We start from the raw sequence: 26910 nt of genomic DNA on the forward strand, positions 1-26910 counted from the left end.
GTACCGATTAATTGCCTTATATAGATTTACACACAAATAATTATCACGTTCGTTTCTGGTCTTGTAATCGAAACAACTTCTTGTAAGGGAAATTGAATTGGGTTTTATTGCATGGTAATACATTATACGACCACTGTAGTGTATTCGACTAGAAATAGTCTTAATGCCCGACTACATGGGGGACCATGTAGCTACGATATATCAACGGAATTATTATTGTGTGTCAGCGTAACCCGAAGGCGTGGATTGTTTGTTCATATTATCAATCATCGGTTCTTCCTGTACATCCTGCCGCTGTAGTATAGCTGCAATGTTACGGATGACGTCGTGAAAACGTTCACTCACTCATGTGTGAACCAATCTGGACATTCTGAAGAATATATCATTAGAATCTATTCAGCAAGAAGTGCCATACCGGCCATAACAGATTTTACTGAAGGAGTAGTCTATGAGCATATTATTTATATTTATACACATGAGACTCAAAAGAAATGAATATATTTCGTAATGTACTAGTAAGTTCTCGCTACCTATAAGCGTTGGCATTTAAACTTCACATAACAACAGCATTTGTTGTGACAACGCCATTGATTTAAATGGAATGACATGTACTTGTGCAAGTATTCGGGTAAGGACAAATTGACAAGGTTATGTACATATCAGTGTAAAGAGAGGCCTTTGTCTGGGGTGGGGGTGGGGGTGGAATCGCTTGTCCCTCGTGTCTCAGTAACGGATTTTATGGCTGTATGATTCTACTTGGGAATTAATGTAATACAGCCGCTACGTGACAACAGTTAGCAATGTGATATTTACAACTTTATATGAACTATGACACACAAAGGTCATTACTTTCTGCTCTCCTGATCTCATTTGACAATGTTTTCAGCAATGTATAGCGATTACCATTGGTTTTGGTCACGTCATCCTGGACCCTATGACCCGATACACAGTGACTACTAATTTCTTTATTGATGCAATGATGAACTGTCCTACAAAGTGCACACATGCTATTCAATTGTAATTATTGTCACGTTGTTAATACTTAAACACATTCATTGTAGGGTGCTGCTGAGGATGTGCGAGTGTGGTGGTAGTGGTTAGGGTGTGTGTGTGTGTGTGTGGTGGGGCGGGGGATTTGGGGCTTTATATCGACATGGGTAAGATCAACTGTGTGCCTGCTTGTGTTGCCTCTGTCATTCTACACACGCCCATACAGCAATGTACAACTGTGGCACTGTCGTTCCAGTAAGCCTTACCTTGCTGATATGGAGCGGGTGTTGAACACAGGAAACCCTCTTGCTGTCTTTCTTTTATTTGAGAATCGACCTACAATTAATTAGATGTATGCATTGTTCTGCCCTGTAAACGTTGCAAAGCGGATCAGCCCAGACACAATGAGAGTCAAGTTAGATCTATATGTAATAAGTCCGTGTCTCGTGCATCTTGGCAATATTTCGTTCTGCATTTGCGACTTGACTCACTATACACAAAGAAGAAATATAATATAAAACCTCAGTGCAAAACAATACCCAGTCTGGACCGTCCTCAGTCCTCGATTCCTTTTAGTGTAAAGGGAAAATTATATGAATTAATCACTGAAGTTCAGTGACGAAACCCGGTGTTTGCGACAAGGGTGAGCATGACCTGCCCTGTAGCACCTTCACAAGATATAGGAATGATTGTGTAGTCTGGTTACAAATATTTCATTATCGGACAATATCGGCTTAACGCCGCACTCAGCAGTATTCCATCATTTTGACGGCGGCCAGTAAATAATGGACTCTAAACACGAGGACATACAATCAACCAAGTCACAGCGCCTGACCCTCACCTGGGCATCTGTTACAACCACCACAGAACTGGTTGCCCGGGACCAACCTGACCCTGACCTGGGCGACTGTTGCAACCGCCACAGAACTGGTTGCCCGGGACCAACCTGACCCTGACCTGGGCGACTGTTGCAACCACCACAGAACTGGTTGCCCGGGACCAACCTGACCCTGACCTGGGCGACTGTTACAACCACCACAGAACTGGTTGCCCGGGACCAACCTGACCCTGACCTGGGCGACTGTTACAACCACCACAGAACTGGTTGCCCGGGACCAACCTGACCCTCACCTGGGCGACTGTTACAACCACCACAGAACTGGTTGTCCGGGGCCAGCCTTGGCCCTCACCAGGGTCATATTTATGCCAGATACGTAATTTCTGAATCAGCAGTATTTCAGCTGTATGACCGAGATATGTTGGTTGTTGTTGTTGTTTAATGCCGCACTCAGCAGTATTCCAGCTGTATGACCGAGATATGTTGGCTGTTGTTGTTTAACACCGCACTCAGCAGTATTCCAGCTGTATGACCGAGATATGTTGGCTGTTGTTGTTGTTTAACACCGCACTCAGCAGTATTCCAGCTGTATGACCGAGATATGTTGGCTGTTGTTGTTTAACACCGCACTCAGCAGTATTCCAGCTGTATGACCGAGATATGTTGGTTGTTGTTGTTGTTTAATGCCGCACTCAGCAGTATTCCAGCTGTATGACCGAGATATGTTGGTTGTTGTTGTTTAACACCGCACTCAGCAGTATTCCAGCTGTATGACCGAGATATGTTGGTTGTTGTTGTTGTTTAATGCCGCACTCAGCAGTATTCCAGCTGTATGACCGAGATATGTTGGCTGTTGTTGTTTAACACCGCACTCAGCAGTATTCCAGCTGTATGACCGAGATATGTTGGTTGTTGTTGTTGTTTAATGCCGCACTCAGCAGTATTCCAGCTGTATGACCGAGATATGTTGGTTGTTGTTGTTGTTTAACACCGCACTCAGCAGTATTCCAGCTGTATGACCGAGATATGTTGGCTGTTGTTGTTGTTTAATGCCGCACTCAGCAGTATTCCAGCTGTATGACCGAGATATGTTGGTTGTTGTTGTTGTTTAATGCCGCACTCAGCAGTATTCCAGCTGTATGACCGAGATATGTTGGCTGTTGTTGTTGTTTAACACCGCACTCAGCAGTATTCCAGCTGTATGACCGAGATATGTTGGTTGTTGTTGTTGTTTAACACCGCACTCAGCAGTATTCCAGCTGTATGACCGAGATATGTTGGTTGTTGTTGTTGTTTAACACCGCACTCAGCAGTATTCCAGCTGTATGACCGAGATATGTTGGCTGTTGTTGTTGTTTAATGCCGCACTCAGCAGTATTCCAGCTGTATGACCGAGATATGTTGGTTGTTGTTGTTTAACGCCGCACTCAGCAGTATTCCAGCTGTATGACCGAGATATGTTGGCTGTTGTTGTTGTTTAACGCCGCACTCAGCAGTATTCCAGCTGTATGACCGAGATATGTAATAAGCATATAACAATAGTTGAGTGATTGCACGGCAGGCTGATTGTCAGACTTCATGTCTCACGGGCATCGACCTGATATTCTTACTGCTCTGGTGACATCAATAATGTAAACCTATATAGGTATACTTGAAAACAAATTGAAGCAGTAAGAACACTTTCATTGATTTCAAATTTTGTCCTTAACTATGCCGGTTTAAAGAGTCGCAATAAATAAGTCAAATTTTGTATTGGAATCATGATCATTGATAGTTATTATTCTTGCTATATCAACATTATAGAAACTTTACATCGTCACTTTTGTATACCGTGTAAGTATGTAAGTATTCTTTTCCATGACTGCATGGTACTAAAATATTATTTTACAATTGTAATGACAAGTGCGGGTCAATAAGCAGCAGTATTACATTGAACACAAGCAAAATATAGTTTGATTCATTATAATACTTACGATACTGATTATTAAAGGTCACATGCAACGTAAAACACAACTTTGCAGATTCTGATACCTTTCGGTATGAACTTACCGAAACAAAGCGTCAAAAATGCAAATTCAACTTATAAAGTTGAAAAATAACGCGATGAAAAAAAACGCGCGAAATCGGAGTTCAAACGTTTCACTAATTTTCCCCAGACTTTTCTGGGGAATACGGGTTTCAACAGGCTGGACTGCTCTCACAGCACGTGCGCAGTGAAATAGGTTCGCGCAACTTGGAAGCGGGCTGTCTGGTGAATACTCGGTGAAGGCTCTGGTGTGAGCTATTTTCCTAATGTTTTGTTGATATCTCACAGGCGCGAGCTTTTTATATGTTATGACAGTAAATTAACTGTTTATATAATTTCATTTGTCTATTTCACCACACTTTCTTCTTACCTAGTCACTTTCTCAGTTCGATACTTAAAAGCAATGTCATTATTTAGCGTTGACACAATTTCTAACTGTGATATAGATATGTCGCTGTCACAGACAAAACTCAATGTCTTGTTTTATTGACACCTGTGTGTCTGCCTGCCTGTCTGCTAATGACAATATTCAATACACAACTGCGATCACTCACCACATGCAATTTGAACTTAACACCAATCAGGCTATACACCATAAACAAAACACATTGATTTATGGCCCGAGTTCGGTGTCACATTATGTAATTACACAGACAGGCAGGTGTGATACTTGAACACATGACATGTTATGATGTCTGTTGATTGCAAAATGTTATACACATAAAATGAGCATGTATTTACAAAACCCAACATCTATATATATACACACACACAATGAGCCGGGATAGGCGGCATCTGCTAATGAACCAGCCGTTACACTTGAGTGCACACCCACCCGCTCTGAGTGGGCTCGGTATCCCGGCTGCTTCGTTTCGAGGGAGGTAAACCCAAGTACAAAATATTGCACTTTTGATTTGCGATTATACGCTTATAATTTTGTTTATTTGTTTTTTCATAATCAGCAATGCATATTATATGTCATGAAGAAGTGATAATTGTGTTTTAATTATGTTTGATTTTTTGGTTGCATGTGACCTTTAATTGTATCGCGTTGCCATAGCAACAGCGACAGACTTATCCAAACTGGTTGTTGCAAGGTTCTGAATGCAATAGTTATATTTGATTTCTTAGTCACATTGTCTTTGATTTAAGAACTACGAGGTGATCAGTCCATCCTCCGTGTCTCAGATGTGCAGAAACGATGAAGTTTCCTGGTGGTAGCAAGGGACGTAAGGAGTTTGATTCTGTAAGATTCACCTCTTAGCAATCTTGTAAATGTGAAAGGAAACGTGACGTAAATGAAGAATGTAGGTGATGCTATTTAAATATAGCCTACTCTCATTATGTGTCTACCAGTCTACTTTGGATCCTACAACATCGAAATGGTGAAACTTAGATGCATCAGCATCAGAAAATTAAATCAGGATCTGTATCGGAAATAGTACTTTCCTTTTCAGATTGAGTACATAATTGTGACCATGACGACGAAGGACAGTCTAACATTACTGCTCCCATCATCTCCAAACATTCTGGTACTCTGCACTGCAAGAAACCATGCTTCACTGTTCCCCAAATGAGAGATGCGTTTTAAAATAAATCCGGGAAAGAAATTCTGCAGATAATCACAGCTTCCCCGTGCCAATTTCAGCTGAGATTTGACGTCATGAAATACACGCTTGTCTATCATCATCACCGTAATTACCGCTAACGCAGAAACGTGAAACCTCGAGACTTTGTTACGAACGCGTTACGGACAGTGACGACAGTTGATGGGCTTCGGTGCCGGCATTGGGATAATTTCTCCATCGTTATTGATTTCGTCCTGAAATCATTACTATCTCTCTGTCATTTTTATGTGCTGCTACCCTGCAATTTGCTGCCGTGGATGAAAAAATAAATCACGTGATGTCAGAGTAATGGATGACTCGGTGGCCGTCGGTCAACACCGTAACTTCGGGGAAGCTGCGGCTGCAAGGGAAACAATGTTCTCGCACATGATTAATTTTCTGACCGTAATAATGAAAGACTTGAAAGCATCACTTCGCCCGTGACATGTTTCGAGTCCTCAGAAATATTTTCTTCAATAGAACCCTAACTCGCCAATAACAGGGATAATTTTATGTTTTTCTTTGATATCACTGATGTTCGCAAGTACGAACGGTTCATGCATTTTGATGTAAATGACTTGCTTGTTTACTTAACCGCCAGAGAGTACGTGCTTCAGCGGCAGTAATTAGACGTTCGCTTGGACCTTAGCAGACGTTGTGAACTGTATACTGTGAAAACACTGTCGACTTTAAAAGATGTAATAACTTAAATAAACATAACATGTAACTCACTCCATACCTTTTTCGTGGAAACATATTTATTTCTTAACGTTAAATTGTTTAAACTACTGAGATATAGTTCCAATGATCAAACCAAGATTTCTGATATCCCGAAAATACGACTCTGTTGATGATGTACCGTTAGCGTTAGTCGTTGCCGCTATTTGGTAGCAAAAACAAAACAAATATTGTTGCACTTTCTGAACACAGAGTAATTTTAACCGCTTTTTAAGAATCAATATTGATATTTGTTGGCTGATAGAGTTGGTGTATGTCAGTGTTAATTTTGATAAGGAAGTACACAAGCACCGTGACCATTTTCTATACACGATCAATACTCGGCATTCACAGACAAGCTAGTTATCCTTCTCTAAGGACAGTAAACATCAAAAGACATTTGGTTCCTAATATCTCAGACGTAATGCAGTCGTATTTACATCATTTCCAATTGCCATAATGAAGAAATCTGTTTACCAGAATCTGTCTAAATACCTTTAAATTGCCTTATGTGTCGCGGCGTGTCTGTGAATCGACACAAATAAGGCTATAACGGGTTTTAATATGGTTACGAAAATCCATTGCATGAAAGAAATCATCGAAGCTTTGGGTAATTGTATTGTTGGAGACGTAATTTACAGATTTACAGGAAATGCCTGTTTGATTGCCTGAAAACCAATTCTTTGAAATGGTCGCAATCTGGTGCTTAGGAAAATGTGATATAAAACTTCTATTGGCGCCATGAGAAATATATAGAATGCCCGCGTCTTTGTCAAAAGTCTCACTGCAACTTCCGTGCAATGTTTGAACGTCTCAATCTCTTCACGACACAAATTCACGGAGATTAATTCCGCTGTAGTATACAACTTGATAAGAAACTACTGCTTCATAACATCATAACTGTTCGTATTAAAAGAAGCCATTAAGCCATTTATACATACCACGACATACTTAAATATCGCTGATCTATATAAGACCACTGTCGTCCTCATAGCGTTAGTTTCCTATTGTTGTGTTAGCATGTCCTTCCCTTATACTAACTCTTCGCTTACAGATGTATTTTTGACTGTTGCAATCATCATTTATTGTATTATACTCGTGAACGAGTTTAGATTTCAAACACCAGGGCGGACTTTAAATGACGTTGATGATGGTGTTTGTTCCTCCTCATCTAATGTGGTCGGACTGAGGCAGCACAAGTATCCCCCGTGTACATCCCACGCTGCGTCAGTCGTCCAGTAACAAGCCATTCCTCTGTGAGATTACGTTAGTTCTATAATTTGTATCTGTTCTGTATCCCATCTTAGTTTACAAAATCAAATCTAAAACGGCCTACCTTGTATCAACACATCGTTTAAATATTATATTTGGTTGTCGCCATGGGGAAACCACGGTCGTGGCTGGTGTGTGATAGAGACCAGGGAACGTGCCTCACAGCGTCGTTCCTTCACGTCCCACACTACGAACGTGGATGTAGTGTGGAAGTCAGCACAACGTACTGAGACATTTCATACGGGCAGGATAACAGTGTCTTGTTCATACCGACACATTAATAAAAGTAATTAGCTTATATGTGGCACTGAAATATTCAACAAGTCCGGATGTATTTCCTTTCAATGAGGAAATATAGACACATATAGAGTCGGTAACATGAACATACAAGGGAGATGTTGAAATATAAGACACATATAGAGTCGGTAACATGAATATACAAGGGAAAAGTTGAAATAGAGACACATATAGAGTCGGTAAGATGAGCATACAAGGGAAAAGTTGAAATATAAGACAACATATAGAGTCGGTAACATGAGCATAGAAGGGAAAAGTTGAAATATAAGACAACATATAGAGTCGGTAACATGAGCATAGAAGGGAAAAGTTGAAATATAAGACAACATATAGAGTCGGTAACATGAACAAACAAGGGAGATGTTGAAATATAAGACAACATATTAAGGAAGGCAAGTTCTTTATTGTACACACAAGGTTTCTGGGTTTTTCCATGCCCCTTCGTCAGTTGAATGAAGACGACAATATTTTGTCTTATATACTCATGCCAACAATGGTTGTCACCCCCTTCAATTTATTTAATTGGAGAGGGGTGTGGGGTGGGGTGGGGTGGGGAGCGGGGTGACAACCATTATTGGCATGAGTATACTTGCATACCAACTTCTATATGCCTCTCAAGAACCTCAAAGTTTAAATGTACAATAATTTATATGTTGTACCCGTACCGAATTGATTAATATGAACTCAATGCGTATTTAAACTTAATATAAAATTAGCATAGGCGGATCCAGAGAGGGGGCGGTACAGGGGTGCGCCCCCCCCCCCCCTGTTGTGCTAAAAGTTTGTTAAATGACCATTGAAACTCGGGTGAAAATGAAGTGTGCACCCCTCCTTTTCTCAATAGTGTGCACCCCCCTTTCTCAAAAAGCTGTATCCGCCCCTGATTAGTGTACACATCCTTCAATACATTGTGTATTCAAATGGTGCACACAGTTTGTCATTCGCTGCAATACTCCTGTTTTTCTACAGTGGTAGGTTTAGTTGTTTTAAGACAGTAGGCGAATTGGGATGTAGGCGATTAGAGAACACACCATGCCAAAGCGTCGTTTTATTTGTCAGGTCTGCCATGCGCAAAAGATTCCATCCGTATAATATTCCATCCGTTGAAGATTCCATCCGTAAAAGATCCATGTGTATAAGATTCCATCCGCAAAAGATTCCATCCGTATAAGATTCCATCTGTATAAACTGAAAGTTTGGAACTGACATATGTCGTCTAATTAAAACGGATGTACATTTACTTGGCATCTGATCTCTGTCCGTGTAAATCTCAATCAATGATCTAATTGTTCGCTAATGAAGCTTGTACACACACAATGCTGACGTGCACTGGCGTCATCCCTGCCAACATGGCGTCTGTTTGCCTGACACAGCGGTTATGCGCCAGTCTTGATGTCTAACTAGCCTAATCGGATTTGTAATTGTCGACCGGTCTTTGCACAAACCTTATAATTTGGCTTTTAATTGTATTCGATTGAATATCTTACTATCGACCTTTCTAATGAATGAACTCTGTCCCCGTCTTCCCCAAAGCATCAATCGCCTTCATTAGGGTCCGAGAGGGGGGGTTATTTGGTATGACAAGGGCTCACAACATGGACCTGATTGAGGTACTGGACAGTAAACACTTTGATTGAAGTTATGAAGATCATGTAATCGACAGACTCTATTTGTGGTCTGCCAAGGAGATAATACGACAAGACAGGCTTAATCGGGATAATCAGCGTGCTGGTGTGCATACTTGGCTTGAGATAATTCGGAAATTTGAAAGTTATTTTCCACTTGTAACACATATTCTGTTTGAAGATTTAATTCTGAAGAAGTGTATAAATATTTCTAAGTATCAAATGTCCATTTATACAAAAAAGTTAAGGAATAAAAGTACATTGTATGCTTGTATAATTTGGTATATGGACATTAAGTTGTATTGATATTGATAACTTAGTATTTGTTATTTTATGTGAAAGGATATATTTAATGTCCCAGTAAGACCTGTCACAGAGAGGCACTTGAACATAAATCACTGGTCAGTGAATGCATCACTTGGGAAGACCTGTAACCACATATAGCCTTGTATGGAAGTTGAACTTTAACTGCTGTCAAGTTTGTGAGATTACATTTGATATTCATCCAAACCCTTCCATGGGTCTCTGTCAATACTGCAAAGCCACAACAACATCTTAGAAACGTCTTATTAACCCACAAGACCAACGACCCGCAAAAACTTGTCAGCGGTCTAGCAGAGACTAGATTAATGGTCAGGAGGCCCTACTTTCGTTTTCCACAAGTTCAACACAAGAAACTACTTTGGTGTGCTTGGCTGCAGCGCTCTGTCCAAATCGATGGTTTGCCTCTTGCCTTGGGCGGACCTGAACCAAGCGCCGGCGTATTTCTTTCACTTGAACGCTTGCTTCTTACAAGATTTTGCAAGGTCTTCAGCTGTAAAATTGAGCAAATGTTGGTTTTGAAAAATCAATACACGACTAGCAGGAACTGCTATGTCATACGTGGGGGCCAGAGCGCGAGAGATTAACAGTATGTTGGAGATGCTGTGTTATGGAAAGTTTTTGTTGTTTTCAAATTGTTGCATTAATGTAACATTTGAAAATCCTACATTACATCTTCATTTAGTATTCTGTAATGACTGTGCTTATTAGTTTGTAGTCTGGTGTTTTTATACCATTTAATTGAATGTTTTAAAACGCGTTTAGGGTTGAAATTTGAAACAACTTCACCTTTAAAATCCAATTGCATTAGTATGAACTTCATTATGGTTTGCAACAAATTGCATGGAAGGACATGGGCTGAGTGTATTACAGAATGCTAAACGACGCCTATTAGAACGGAGAGTCCAGATAGACCCTCTCCAAACTGAGTTACCCTATGAATAATTTGATATGGAGATGTTAAGAAAACCGAAATGTTTAAATTGGATTAATGAATGTTATTGTATTGATTCCTATGGTGGAGCGTATAATAGAAGGAATCTTATGAAAACAACTTTCCAAACATCATCGTGCATCCGTATTGATTGATGTAGAATATGATTCATGCACTGGGTAAATGCGCTTGTCCGACTGCAAGAAAGTCAAGTAAAGATAGATATTGATGCTCATTTCATTCATGACTTTGATGTCAGTTGCTGTCAGATCAAACTAGTCATTATTCAAACAGAAATCGACATTCATGTCGGAGAATATATATGAAACTACACAGCGTCGTTGACGGAGATAACAGATATCCAATATACGTTTAACAAATCTATTCTTTGAAGTTAGTCATTTTCGTAATGGTAGTCCCAGCGTCTGAAACGGCACGCGACGCAAAGGTCACGGTGGGTGTAGATTAACATTGTACCGTTGAAGCAAATGTCCGTGTTAGTATAGTATTGTCTGAAATTATCGCTGATTGCATATCAAGGTTATATGTAATACAATGTATTGAAGCAAAGTCGACATATTCCAGTAGGTCATTGCATTTTCAATATTCACGCAGATATTATTAAATGATCTTATCCACCTGTACTGTTGGACAGATTCAATGTCCAATACAGTGACACGAAATGAGTTGATTAAGTTACTATCAAAGACATATCAATTTTAACAAATCAGTTTTAAGAACATTCTTTAAGCCAAAAGACGCCATGGATATTTAATGTTTTGATCCATCGCTTATTATTTCGAACAGGACAAGACTTCTTGACATATTTAAACAAATTGGCACTATTTGCAGTTTAGCTATGGGTAAGATCGATGTCACAGACAGGAGCGCAGATTTACTAGACACTACATTATTTAATTGTGCTAATGTAACTATTTGAATCATAGCGCTACAGCGATTTCTCATTTTCATTCCGGTAAGAAGGTTAATATATTTTGCCTCTAAAGCCTTTTGACATAAAAACCTAATCGAGCGTAAAAAGTAGTTGACGTTTGTATACTTAGATACCTTCAAACACATCTATGCATGTGTGTCTATTTGAAGGTAGAACATTGAGGTACCGGCTTTGTCATAGTTGACGTGATGGAGTCTGTGCTTGGTTTAGGTCCAGACGATGTGGAGAGTATGTGTCACGTTGAGACATTTGCGTCAGCTTCATTAGCGTAGCCAACCGCACCGTTGATGTACTAGTCTAGTCCCACGTCCCACTTTAAAGGACTGAAGATTTATATGTTTTCTTGGCCATTAGACCTACACTCCAAAGACAGCCTCGTGACGTAGTAGTATCAGGATTTCTCCTATTACACTAACTTTTTATAACTACTGCAGGTTACTTCTACTTAATTTTGATGGAATGCCAAAAATATTCCATTGTACCATTCTTGTACACGTAGCTAAAAATATCGGTAAGTGTATTTAGATCTGCAACTGATTGTTTTACAGGACATAGAGTTCTTATCTTGCCAAGAGCAGATAACGTCATTGACAAATGTGGAGTACACAGAAAGAAATAACCGTTTATCAAGAAGATACGTTGTATCTACTACACATCCGAGATGATTACGACAAAAACTATACTCACTCGAACCGCGACAAAAACATCTGGCTTCTGGCTAGTTTTAAGTTAGCAATGGATGCCGGTGGCTGTCATTGTTTTGTCACTAATTATACACGTGACATATACATGGGTTTATATTTGATAATAAAGAACACATACATATACTTCATCAGATGCGTTTTGTTAAGCGGCAATATATAACAGAGTTTCGACTTGGGAATTATCAGTCAATCAAACCACTTTCAAGACTCTGTTCTGATGAGTTCTGTCGAGTTCTTGGGTGCATTGTTGAAGGGCTATGTATTTTACTGTTGCAGAAACCTCTTCCGAAGTTACCTGTCCCTCCTCTGCAGTCTACCCTGTACAAATACCTGGGAGTGATGAAGCCTGTTCTTACCCCCATACAATTTGCCAAAACCAAATACCTCGTGGACGATTTCCGAAAACCAGGGGGACAGGGTGAAATGCTCCAAGACTGTCTCACGCAAGCATATCACAACAAAGAAAACTGGGTATCTGTGTTATCGTTAACATTCTCTTATATAATCTGCTTACATTTTCGCATAAATTAAACGCTTACAATTCAGCTTTTCATTTCGAACGGTTAATGCCAATTGAAAGCAATCAATGGTATGTTTAGAGTGGAAACTGGCCGTTATGAAAATATTGTATTAGAAAATAGAAAATGTTTTAATTGTATTAATGATGTTAAAGATAAATTACATGTTATGTTTCACTGTGTGTTATATGATGATCTGAGAGAGACCCTTTTGAACCATTGCACTACTTTATGTCCAGATTTTTTAAATAAATCTGATGTTGACAAAATGTGTTTTAGTGTTAGCGATCCTCTTATTTGTTTTAATACAGCCATAATCTGCTTTTTAATTCTAAAACGTAGAAATGAATTCAATTGGTTATATGGTTAAAACATGTTTTTAACTTTCTTATGTCTCTCATAATTCTGTTTTACCAATAGTTATAATTCCAGTACTTAACATGGAGGCTGTTTTAACAAACCGTATTCTACGTCCAGGCTTACGACTGGTGGCTAGATGATATGTACTTGAAGATACGCCTTGCCCTTCCTATTAACTCCAACCCAGGCATGGTGTTTCCCAGGAACAAGTTCCATAACCAAAGAGAACAGCTGAGGTGAGATACTAAAGCCTTATCTCATACTTCAATGTTTGTGTTTCCAAGTCATTCAATCGAAGGTAGAAACTGTGTTGCCAGTTGGATAACAACGCTCAGCCTCTTATTCACATTTAAAGAAGTTTATTTGTTTCGTCTGAAATTCAGATTTTCTACCCACGTATTCAGAGAGAATAACTGCTGAGACGAAACTGCATTTCAAAATTTGAATCAGGTCTTGTATTTCTAATATCCAGGTTGTATTATCCAGATGAAGACATCAGCTACACATGACATGGAGATTGTGTTTATTTTGGCTTGGGATACCCACCACAATACTTATCCGTAGTTACCCTTACGACACCACGACATATGCACATATTATTTGATGATGGGAATGTAGGAATTCGTATTTGACCGTAACCGTTTGATCTCTGTTTTCAGGTATGCATCGCGATTAATAAGCGGAATTCTAGACTACAAAATTAAAGTTGACAGGTAAGAAACGTACGTTGTTATATGTTGATATTGGTACACTAGTACTCAGTCAGATGTCTTTTTTAAACGAGAACTATTGTTCATGTCCGTTGTCTTAAAGCTGTTGCCTCTATTGATATCTAGTCTCTTATACTGGAACCAGATTTGCTTGTGTGGGTTGTGCAGGATAGGGAACAGGATGTCTATCAAGTGTGTATGTGTAGGGTGGTATGTAGGAGAGCGACTCCCGTGTTTGGGAAGATCAAACGTTGTGCCACAAATCCCATGATCCTCAACCAAATTCACTGTTTATGGATTACGAAATTCTCATTGTCAATAAATTCAATGTATGTCACCATGTAAGTGAATCTCCATTATACCCATGTTGGACTTCCTAGTGATGGCGACCCGTGTAGGTCCGGGTTAGAATATTGATCTTCAGTAACCCATGCTTTTAGTAAGAGGCGACTAACGGGATCGGGTGGTCAGGCTCGCTGACTTGGTTGACACATGTCATCGGTTTCCGATGCCCATGCTGATGATCACTGGATTGTCTGGTCCAGACTCGAATATTAGTCATTAAAAGTAATCAAATATGACATGATGGAGTCCGTCGCCATATAGCTGGAATATTGCTGAGTGAGGCGTAAAACTACACTCACTCACTCCTAATGATAGCTGTTACTGCAGCCTTCTCCATGTTGATGTAAACCATGTCCTACTCCTGTCGGTCTCATCTGAGCCAAACATGTAGATTGCGTGATTTATGATGTTTAGTTTCTAGTGATCGAACGCTTTACAGAGAAGCCTCTCAAAGGGAATAATGAAATAGTTCCTTCAAGATTTGCTGTACGACAAAGATTTCCACGGTCAGACCTGTCCCTGTAAACGGACAAAAATACAACGCCTACGTTTGTTGTTCGGTGTAGATTAATTCAATAAACAACCCCGCTATCTCCGTCTATGAAGTGAGTTCATTTAATTAAAACAGATCAGAATCAGCGCTGAATATCTTGTCAAGATACTGACATCCGACCTTATGAAATAAAACACAGCGGCGCCTTTGATCTCCATATAATCATCATTAATTGGATTAAAGCCGTTTTCAATTAAATCACGATTCTATGAAATATACATAAATCTCTAACAAGATGTTCCACCGTATTATCATTGTGGATAATGGTTCATTGCCGATTCAGTCGACTCTAATTTCCATAACTTGGTATGCGAAGTTAGTGGTCAGCGCTGACAATGGTCATCACTGATGCCTTGGTCATCTCAACTACAATATTTCCACCAAGGCCATCAGCACGATGATGAGGCATTGACAAATGATATATTCGTTTCTTAGCACTACCAGTCTCATAGCTGGTGTGGCATATGCTGCAGAAAGTAGTGTTGCTTTCCAAATATGCCATTAAATATTCAACCGTCAGCGTCTTTTTAAAGGCAAATCATACACACACCAAGACAATGTACTCCTCGCTGTTACGTTGCTTGAGCCCTTGCATTCTAGGGCATTTATCAGCAGGGCAGCCCTTTCGGTAAATGTCTTCATTTTATTTAATCCAATTGAAATATTATCCAGTTCATATTACACAAGCGAAACAAACACATACGTAATTATAAACCTGACGCATTTCATATATCACAATTTATGCTAAAAAGTAGTAATATCTGACAACATATATTTATAACTGACATATGACATCGAAATCCCTATTCGCGTAATGGATACACTTTGTTTCTACATGGACAAACAGAAACGGATTCAGAAAACAGCATTATTGCAATCGCAAGACCGTTTTCCTATTTTAGAAAAAAAACACCTTTAAATTAAAAGAAGACGGGCACAAAAGTACACACAGAAAAACATAGATAAAGCAGAGTATAAGAGTCATCAACGAATTGTATGTACTTGGCTGAGTGACGATGGTTTTGTGCCACTTTTAGCAATATTCCAGCAATATCAAGACGGGGGACACCAGACATGGGCTTCACACATTGTACCCATGTGGGGAATTGAATCCGGGTCTTCAGCGTGACGAGCGAACGCTTTAACCGGTAGGTCCCCTGCTGCCTACAGTTCCAAACTGCCTACATCCCAAACTGCCAACAAAAATATTGTAGTCAGCGTGGGAAATGATTTTTTGCCCTGTAGAGTAATGGAACAGCCCAATTATCAATGAAGAACGGGTGTGTCGTTTGGAGTAAGGTAGTAGTAGTTATTTGCTTTATTTAATGTCGCACGCACAACTAAGGTATTTCGGCGACGGTACACTTATTAAGAAATGAGGGGAACAAAAAATAGAAATTTTGAAAGAGTGGTGTTACTACCAAACAAACCAAACAACTGAGTATTAAGAGAAATTTGAATGAGATGCCGAATTACAAAGGTAAAGAAAATATGAAAAGGTAAAGAGTATTAGAGATTTTGAATTTAATATAGATGGGGTGTAGTAAATGGTTATTGTTGTTGTAACTTTTAACCAACCCATGTTTAAAAACATATTTATTAAGTGAATAATGATAAATATATAAAAGGTTAAAAAATGAACTTGATAAAAAGAGAGAACTGATTTAAAAAGTTAAAAGAACATATATACATATTTATTAAAAAAAATGAAATGGTAAAAAGTGGTATTATTGGTTTTTTTTGGCTAGATTGCTTGGTATAATTTTGTATGAATGAGATATTTAGTGAGTGGTTTAATTAATTGGGGATTTGTTAGAATGTGCTTCAAATCAAAAGAGTACTACTGGGTTTGGTATCTACATACCCAAAAAAAGCCATAATCAATCCTATAATCTCCCGGTAAAATCCAGTATCTGACCAAACAAACACTACCATCTGCATTTTTACGGATTCCTTAAGCTCCATACAGGCTCTAAAAATACTCTACAACAAACAGACCAGATCAAATAAATAACATAAACAGAAGAATACTATACCACCAAAACAAAAATAACCAAATACATTTTTACTGGCTTCCGTCACATATCGGAGTCCATGGCAACGATATGGACATCCTTGCCAGTTGTGTGTAATTGTGACACCAGTAAAAGACTGTAAAACCAGTAAAAGACTGTAAAACTTATCAATTTTTCATGATATATCCATGTCTCCATGTAAAGACTGAGAATTCTCAGAATGAATAAAGATGTCTTACCAACCAACACTTGTCGTTTTTTAAACTTCTGTAGGTGGAGTGGGAAGACACCATAGAACAGGTCAGTTCATTAACCAACTAACTGGTCAATTTCATTTTAGCAGGGTTAGAACAGGTCAGATCAGTGTATTCCCATTAACTTCACTTCCTGATCACTGGACCCTGTCATGTTGTTTTAACCTGTAGGCAGTTTGGAACTGTAGGCAGTATGGGAATACACCCTTTAACCACTAGTCCCCCACCGCCCACTTGGATGAAAACAGTCATTGGAACACTTTGAACTTAAGGTCACAAAAGCACATTGAATACCATATCAAGTATATCATAATCGAATAACATTTTGTTGTTTCTTGATATGGCAAATCACACATTCTTATACATTAATAATACTCTAGCTGTTTGTTACGAAAGAGATGTGGCAGTTATGCTAAATATGGTTTTTGCTAAATCCATTTAATGTACCACCAAATCCCTGTCTCAAAGATTAACCATAATCCTTAATACTATCAACGAACGACTTTCTCTGTCTTAACAGAATTTTGACAATCTCAGATCAGTTGATTTGATTTTACAACGTGACACATGATTAACGTATGGAACAACTCCATTCCTTGATACATGGGGCATTTGCAAACAATCGTGAAGATATAAATATATATATATCTTCAGAGCTTCGGGACAATTTGCCAAAAATGAAAGCAAATGTCACTTGAAGTTTACTGAGAAACAATATATGGAATGCTGGATGTTTTCATTAATCACATTTGTTTTTAAACTTGGGGTAAAAGTACCGTAAAACATTTTAGCGAAGAAGTCGGTATTTACATCGGCACCAACTGTGCTCCCCTCCTTGTGGATCTATTTCTTTATGCATATGAATCGGAATTTCTGCTCGGGTTGGCAAAATCAAAACAAGGTAATTTGACCAAGAAGTTTAACTTAAGCTTCAGGTATATCGATGATTTAATATCGTTTAATAACCATCAAATCGCCAGTTCCCTTCCACGGATTTATTCACCCGAGCATGGAATTAAGGAGACAAGTGAGACCGCCTCAACTGTTTCATAATTGGATCTTTGCATAGATATTCAGAGTGACAAAAACTCTCCACAAGGCTGTATGACAAAAGGGGTGATTTCAATTTTCCAATAGTCAACTTCCCTTTCATGTCCAGCAATATTCCAACAGCCCAAGCCTTTGGTGTTTACATTTCCCAACTATTTAGGTACACTCGAGCATGCTCTTGTTACCATGATTTCGATACAACTCTTTCTCAGAAGTTGTTTGATCAAGGTTACAACAATCTAGGCCTCAGTAAAGCTTTACAATGTTTTATGGTAGGAATGGGGGGCATTTCAAAATTTGACGCCTCAGTGAGAAAAATTATGTCAAAAGCGAATTCCGTTTTTCACTTGTACCATACGTTCCCGAATTATTTCAGGTGATCAGTTGACTAGCCTCTGCATATGTTTATGACGGGTGCCACCGGTGGGGCAGGATACGCTCACCTTTTAGCGAACACCTGGTGTCATCACTATTTCATAGTGATTCATAAACACATGCTCTGCCATCGTATCGTATTGTGACAATCACTGTATTGTCTGGTCCAGACTCGATAGTTTACGTGGCTTTTGATTGTGACATGGGAAGGGTGACCGAATCATTATGTTAAGTGAGCTTTCACGTCACCAGCGCTGTCACGTGACATCCAATACTTTATGGACATTAAACACATTTCATAGTCAGACCGTCTCTCGTCTACATTGTCCGTGGAAGTGGACTGTATCATATGGCCCAGATACCGGACTATACAATCATAGCTATTGGGATTGAGGATCGATTTATGCATATACACTGTATTATTACGTCTGGTCATACCACGAGCCCTGTGATGTATATGTGTTTAGTGTTTGCCATATTAAAGGTTATGTCTCATGTCGTATGTAACTTACTGATAGTCTTAACGGGGTTCATAGATCTCACTGGATGTTGTATATTTCTTAAAACATGCTGCAGTCGACTATGTGGAGTTGGACATAAGTTGACCAGTACGATTTGTTTCATTATGAACACCTGACATAACTAAGGCTGCCACAAGGTTAAAACTATGTGTGTTTAAGCACACAGTCGGTGGCGATATACGATATGTGCAACCAGATAATTAATTCTGTAAAAAACCGTGTTTAAATCCTAACACAAAAGTAAACGCGTTCCTTGTGTCATAGTTTGACACGTTCATGTCTGAACATGTTCAGGATTGTGTAAAACAGCTGATGTGAAGTCTAAATTTAGGAAATTACAACCTAATGTCTTGTAGTCTCTCAAAGTGCCACCTATGCTATGGAGGTTTTGCTGTCATCCCAATTGTATATTTCCCAGACACCGTTTACTTAGCTTGGTATGCTTTTACATATTCATTGTTACATTGAAGCAGGTTCACTTAGAGTCCTGGTGACATGTGCAAGTACCCGATTTTAAATCTGATTATATATGTATGCCTTGAAATGCATTAAAACTTAAATATTTATTCAAGACATGTTTAGAGTATTCCAAGAGTACACAATGGTATGCATTTCGCTACAAACATGTCCAAATTGTACACGTGTTCAGATTATGTGTTAAACTGGTGTTGAGACTCTTATGCGACAGCTCATTTCAAGTCTTGAAACCCCAGCCATGTTTAAAAAGGACACGTCAAGTGCGCATTCCGTTTAGGACTTTAACACATCCCCGAACATGTTAAGATCTAAATATGTTTTGCATATTTTTCTAAATACAATAACATTGTACTGACACTGAACTTTCGCATTCCATAGATGATTTTGAAATCAACCCATACATTTCACTGAGCGCTGACCATACACGCAAAGTTTCCATAAAATGAGAGGGAATGTAAGTTGGTTGGAAAAGGTTACGTCCCGAGTGATGAGAGGCTATCCTAAATACATATTACAACTCTGGTTGTCAGACGGGCACTTCCCATAGAACGAGCTCGCCACAAAGAGAAGGGTCAGCCGATGTGTATGGAACAACACTACCGTATCTTCACCTCGTACCGGGCCCCGGGGCTGAAGAAGGACACTCAGATAACAGACACTGGCGATGGTCAGGACAAAGTCATTGTAATCTGTAAAAATCAGGTAAAAACCGATGAGCATCAGTGAATGAGTGAGTTTAGTTTTACGCCGCTTTTAGCAATATTCCGGCGATATCACGACGGGGGAGGCAAGAAATGGGCTTCACACATTGTGCCCATGTGGGGAATCGAACCCGGGTCTTTGGCGTGACGAGCGAAAGCCTTTACCACTGTGCCACCCCACCGAGCTGATGAGCATCAGGATGTGCAGCAGAAGAGTATCTTTAGCTTCTATTTTGCTAGATAATTTCGCATAAGGTTGGAGACAATCCTACTGTGGGGGTTCGACCCCCCTCCCTTTTGAAAATGACTAAAGACCACATTGGTGGAGTCAAGGTGTTTCAGGGGTCTCCGTCTATGTAAAGTAGAGTAATACATGTTCATCCATCTGTAACTTTAGTAATGAATTATGGTTGTGGGACATGAACCAGTGGTTGATGTCATGACTAACAATCGGGGCAATGAGTGATCATAAGTTCAGTTGGTAAGGAATACAGTTGCAGCCGGCTGATCGCAAAGTGGAATAGTTTACCGAAATATATCAAACGTTAATTAATTATGTGTTTATACGCTGTTACTTCCCCCCCTATTATTGTGTTGAGTGTGATATTGGAGTACACAATGTTACAGTTGTTTGTCATGGAGGTGGCTACGGAAACAGGCAATCTCTCTGAAGCTGAGATATACGGACAGCTTGAGTTGATAGCGAGGCTAGCAGATGCAGACTCCGCCAACGCCCCGCCGGTTGGTATTCTGACGTCACAGACACGTGACAAATGGGCGGCAGCTAGAAACAGATTACTTTTGGGTAAGTCGGAAAAGTTACATCCACAATATCCTGAAACAGTCATGTATAGTAATGCACTTTCAATATACCTCCTATGCTATATAAGTCCCCGTTGCAACATTGACGAATACATACTGATGTTGGACATATCTGCCGCAGTTATCCTAGGACTGGCTATCAATGTCGGGATATCGTGCTACAATAGTTTAACTTCTTATAACTAAAGTCAGAACTGATTCCAGACACCCATGTTCGTCCCCGGGATAACTATACTTAACAAAGAGTCACCAGACAATAACATATAATCGACGGTAGAGTTAAGAGGACTTAACTACACATGGATGTACGTAGACAGTGCTAACTGTTATTATGCTAGGGCTGAACATAGTTCAACGTTGACAGTCTGTCACGTGTCGTCCCTACTGCGCATGTCTACTCAGTCCTCCTCCACCCATGTAAACTAGGTGAATTGTGTATGCCTGAAGTAACGCCGTAACGGTAGTTTAAAGTATTGATACCTTACATTTGTCCCCATGACATTAAATCGATCCGTGCTATCGACATATGTAATACAATGTGGAACATTACTGATGATCATTGTCCTCGTTCTGTTGTGAAACATTCCCTGCTTATTGACACTGACGAACTGATCTTGACATGAATAATATCCATCGATACCTGACGTTGTTCCATCTTTTTAAGACCCGATCAACCGAGACTCACTCGACGCCATAGAGAATTCCATCTTCATCGTTTGCCTTGACAAGCCGACATGCCCCTCCCCCGACACGCTGAAGATCGACATTACCTGCCTTGCTCTCCACATGCTGCACGGGCAGGGGTCATGGGCGAACACCGCCAACAGGTGGTTCGACAAAACTATGCAGGTGAGAAATAAAAAAAAATAAAACAATAAATATATAGTGTCAGTGATTGGTTGGTTGGATTGTTGTTTAACGCCGCACTCAGCAACATTCCAGCTATATGGCGCCGGCCTGTAAATAATCGAATCTGGACCAGACAATCCATTGATCAACAGCATGTGTATCCATCTATGCAATTGGGATACGATGACATGTGTCAACCAAGTCAGCGAGCCTGACCACCCGATCCCGTTAGTCGCCTCTTACGACAAGCATGGGTTGTTGAAGACCAATTCTAACCCGGATGTTCACGGGTTTAGTGTCAGTGATCTATTCTAACCCGGATGTTCACGGGTTTAGTGTCAGTGATCTATTCTAACCCGGATGTTCACTGGTTTAGTGTCAGTGATCTATTCTAACCCGGATGTTCATGGGTTTAGTGTCAGTGAGAGGAAGCTGTACGTGATGAAGTGGGGAACAGACAAATATACTCACGTGCAAAAGAAACGTCCCCAAGTATTTTTCAACTACCAAGCAACACAAGCATAAACACGAATAGATATGAACGTTGAATATGCACAACGAAGGTGTATGTAAAGCATGTCTGACATAAAGAAAGAGAACGTGGTAAAACTAACAGTGGTACAGGGAATGTTGTCACATGGGGGTCGATTGTCCAGTATTCGAGCGCAAGCCAAAATAACAAATCACAAAACAGAGATTGAAGTGGGAAGACAGATCGTCAATACCGCGCATGTCCACCCCTCACATCGGTGCACGTCAGAAAACGTCTTCGGGCCGAGTGTGTAAGTCTCCTGATCACGTGACTGGGGATCCGACGCAATTCTGTCTGTAATGCCTGAGCCAGTGCTTTTCTCGTCAATGGAGGGTGTAGAAGCTGTAGAATCCGACGTCCAAGATGGCTCCACAAGTGCTCTGTCGGAGACATGTCAGGGGATCTTCGTGGCTAAGGCTGTACGGGCACGTTGTGACAAAAGCGGTGTGAGATGTTCTATTGTCTTGTTGAAACAAGGTTCCTGGATATTGCTGGACGAAAGGCAGCATACTGGGCCGCAGAACTTCATCTATATACCGACGGGCTGTCAGGCTGCCATTGATGATAACAGGGTCGGTTTTGCTGTTCCCACATGCCACCCCAAACAGTCACACTGCCTCTACCATATGGTTCCGTTTCCTGAACGCAACAACGTGCCGTCCGTTCCCCACGCCGGTGGTAGACACGTCTTCGGTCGTCAGTTCTGTTCAAATGGAACCAACTCTCGACGCTGAAAAGGACCCGTTGCCGGTTCCGTTGCTGCCACTGACGAACATTCCTGGCCAAAACCAATTTTCGACGTCGATATTCCGGCGGTAACGTCATGCCCCTCAACGGTCTGTAGGCTCCGATTTCCATGTTGACGTTGTCGTCTGGACACTGTCCACCTGCTGACGCGATGACCATCGTTAGGCCATCATTTATGTGTTTCTGTAACCTCAACCAACAAGACAGGGCGGGCGAAAAATATAAATATAAAAAACTAAACGTGTATTTCACTAAATGTGTTACTAATTTTTAAAAAGTAAATTGAGATCATTTTGGGGATAGTCTTTGAAAAATGTATAGTGTAAATCCTGTTGCTTTGCTTCGAAAATATATTATTCATAAATGTAGATTAAGAAAGATGAAGCAGCCCTGTTTTTAAATCAGTATACCAGTATTTATTTTTACCCTAAAGGCATGCATTTACACAGAGGAAAGTGAGACAAGAAAACGTTCTAGCGTTAAAGGTAGGAATGAACATTTGAAAACACTGAACAATGCTGCAGACAGCTTTAAGGGGAAGTCGTTTGTTATACAGACATGTAACAACATGATGAATAACTAAGTAAATGGATTCTCTGTACATAGGTCAAACAAATTATATTAATTGATACATTGGCTATATCGAGAACGATGTTCAGCAACTCAATGGTAACAATTTTTCGGTTCTAGTTTGTGGTATCCGAGGATGGTACGTCCGGCTTGAACTATGAACATTCAGTAGCAGAGGGTATAGCCGTGGTACAGCTGGTAGAACATGCTATCAAGTATATGTAAGTACATTTCCTATCCATGTCCTTGTATGTAATGGAGTTCCTAACACATCCATCAATCACATGTGTACATTAGTAATGAACTAACGGAGTACGATTTTATTTGAGCACTTCATACGACCATATCAAGCGGCAACTTGAAGTATTTCACTTAGTTGCCGTCAAAGTCTGTGATAGAAGACATATTAAGTTGACTAAGAACCGTTCAGTCTTTATCCACACGGAGATGTGACTATTTGATTGATGTGTTCACACTGGGATGGTGCTCTTCGGATTTCTATTGACTCTCATGCGTTTAGTTCAATATATTCTCTGCTAAGGTATGTATTGATCACATATGATCACACATGACTCCTGTTCAAATAGTTTCTGAACCAAACATAAATGTTCTCGTTGTTTTACTTCGCAGAGAGGACGCCAAACTGAGACAGAGATCTTTTTCTCAAAGTTCTATACGTAATACACTCGTGCCAAGAAAACTGTGCTGGAACATTACATCGGAGACGGTTAAAGACATCCAACAGGCAAATGAGTATATAGACGGGTGAGTGGATAATTCCACTGTCTAATGATCATCTCACCGTCTAGACGCCGTATTCACTACCCTCAGTTGCATCTTGGCGAATTTTAATCAGTATCAAAGACATTACCTAATGTGTTCAGTGTTCGGTAAGATATTGATCCAGTGTCTCTGTATGAGTAACATGTGTGAGAGATTGTCTCTGTATGGATGACGTGTGAGACATTGTCTCTGTATAAGTAACATGTGTCAGACATTGTCTCTGTATGAGTAACATGTGTGAGACATTGTATCTGTATGAGTAACATGTATGAGACATTGTCTCTGTATGTATGACGTGTGAAACATTGTCTCTGTATGGATGACGTGTGAGACATTGTATCTGTATGAGTAACATGTGTGAGACATTGTCTCTGTATGGATGACGTTTGACACATTGTCTCTGTATGGATGACGTGTGAGACATTGTCTCTGTATGAGTAACATGTGTGAGACATTGTCTCTGTATGGATGACGTGTGAGACATTGTCTCTGTATGGATGGCGTGTGAGACATGGTATCTGTATGAATAACATGTGTGAAACATTATCTGTGTATGAGTAATATGCGTCAGTCATTGTCTCTGTATGGATGACGTTTGACACATTGTCTCTGTATGGATGACGTGTGAGACATTGTCTCTGTATGAGTAACATGTGTGAGACATTGTCTCTGTATGGATGACGTGTGAGACATTGTCTCTGTATGGATGGCGTGTGAGACATTGTATCTGTATGAATAACATGTGTGAAACATTATCTGTGTATGAGTAATATGCGTCAGTCATTGTCTCTGTATGGATGACGTTTGACACATTGTCTCTGTATGGATGGCGTGTGAGACATTGTATCTGTATGGATGGCGTGTGAGACATGGTATCTGTATGAATAACATGTGTGAAACATTATCTGTGTATGAGTAATATGCGTCAGTCATTGTCTCTGTATGGATGACGTTTGACACATTGTCTCTGTATGGATGGCGTGTGAGACATTGTATCTGTATGAGTAACATGTGTGAAACATTATCTGTGTATGAGTAATATGTGTGAGACATTGTCTCTGTATGAGTAACATGTGTGAAACATTGTCTGTGTATGAGGAACATGTGTGAGACATTGTCTCTGTATGAGTAACATGTGTGAAACATTATCTGTGTATGAGTAATACACACACTGACATTGTCTCTTTATGAGTAACATGTGTGAGACATTGTCTCTGTATGAGTAACATGTGTGAGACATTGTCTGTGTATGAGTAATATGTGTGAGACATTGTCTCTTTATGAGTAACATGTGTGAGACATTGTCTCTGTATGAGTAACATGTGTGAAACATTGTCTCTGTATGAGGAATTTGTGTGAGACATTGTCTCTGTATGAGTAACATGTGTGAAACATTATCTGTGTATGAGTAATATGTGTCAGACATTGTCTCTGTATGAGTAATATGTGTCAGACATTGTCTCTGTATGAGTAACATGTGTGAGACATTGTCTCTGTATGAGTAACATGTGTGAGACATTGTCTGTGTATGAGGAATATGTGTGAGACATTGTCTTTGTATTGATGACGTGTGATACATTGTCTCTGTATGAGTAACATGTGTGAAACATTGTATATGAGTAATATGTGTGAGACATTGACTTTACGGAATAAGTGCCCTGTGTAAAACTTGTTTCTTCATAAGTGACGTGTGAGACACTGGTCCTCTTCTCTCCTCAGCCGCAAACCGGTTGCAAGTTGAGTGGTTGAAATAAACATACTGGACATCATTAAACATGGTCGATAGGTATACAGTTTCCATCCACTCTCTTCTGATATAAAGTAACCAAGATGTACCTACTTTATAAGTATCAACATAGTACGACAGTACAGAGAATACTACGTTTTAGTGTTCTTTTTTCATGTCTGTTTGCTTTCGGGGTAATGGTGTAGGTGGGCTGGCTGTATTCCATTAGTGTTCCCCCTTCTTTGATGTATAAACAGGTAATGGTTAACCGTTTGTTCACTGCCGACTGGTGTGAGGATTGTTGAGGACGTTCCCTTAAAGTCATTACTCCACGTCAACTTAGTGAAATCTTCCAGAAGATCACTCTTCACTATTTACAGTACACATCACATAGTCCTCTGTCAATTTAGTCGATGAAGCAACTGCGCATATTTGTACAAGGTATTTAGCATGCCTCTCAGTTTGTCTCAATCGTGTTCCCAGGGCAGCTGGACATGATATATTTTCTGCCGGTGTTAATCAAGCATCGCCGTCCTTAAAGAACTTTTTCAGTGATAGGTGATTAACAGTTACCGTGCCAAGTCAAACGAGTGTTCTTCTGAATAAATGACATCCCTCCTCCTTAACTAGGGCCCTTGGGGGACCAACGGATGGAAGGTATAACTTTATTAGGGCGCTAATGGGCAGAATGCATTTAACGATGTAAATCGTCTCGG

General features: G+C 39.9%; 1 protein-coding gene across 1 annotated transcript in view; it reads left to right on the forward strand.

Moving 5' to 3' along the window:
• Window positions 1–26910, forward strand: part of LOC124277725 (choline O-acetyltransferase-like) — a 124425-nt gene that overhangs the window by 87718 nt on the left and 9797 nt on the right. The window contains exons 3-10 of the mRNA XM_046713449.1: window positions 12563–12757; window positions 13282–13400; window positions 13824–13877; window positions 19995–20166; window positions 20793–20970; window positions 21652–21836; window positions 23806–23906; window positions 24316–24450. Coding sequence (XP_046569405.1) covers window positions 12563–12757; window positions 13282–13400; window positions 13824–13877; window positions 19995–20166; window positions 20793–20970; window positions 21652–21836; window positions 23806–23906; window positions 24316–24450 — 1139 coding nt within the window. The remainder of the gene's footprint in view (window positions 1–12562; window positions 12758–13281; window positions 13401–13823; window positions 13878–19994; window positions 20167–20792; window positions 20971–21651; window positions 21837–23805; window positions 23907–24315; window positions 24451–26910) is intronic.

This window comes from Haliotis rubra, unplaced genomic scaffold (assembly GCF_003918875.1).
Source record: "Haliotis rubra isolate DU_JTF1 unplaced genomic scaffold, ASM391887v1 Scf226, whole genome shotgun sequence".
NCBI lineage: Eukaryota > Metazoa > Mollusca > Gastropoda > Lepetellida > Haliotidae > Haliotis > Haliotis rubra.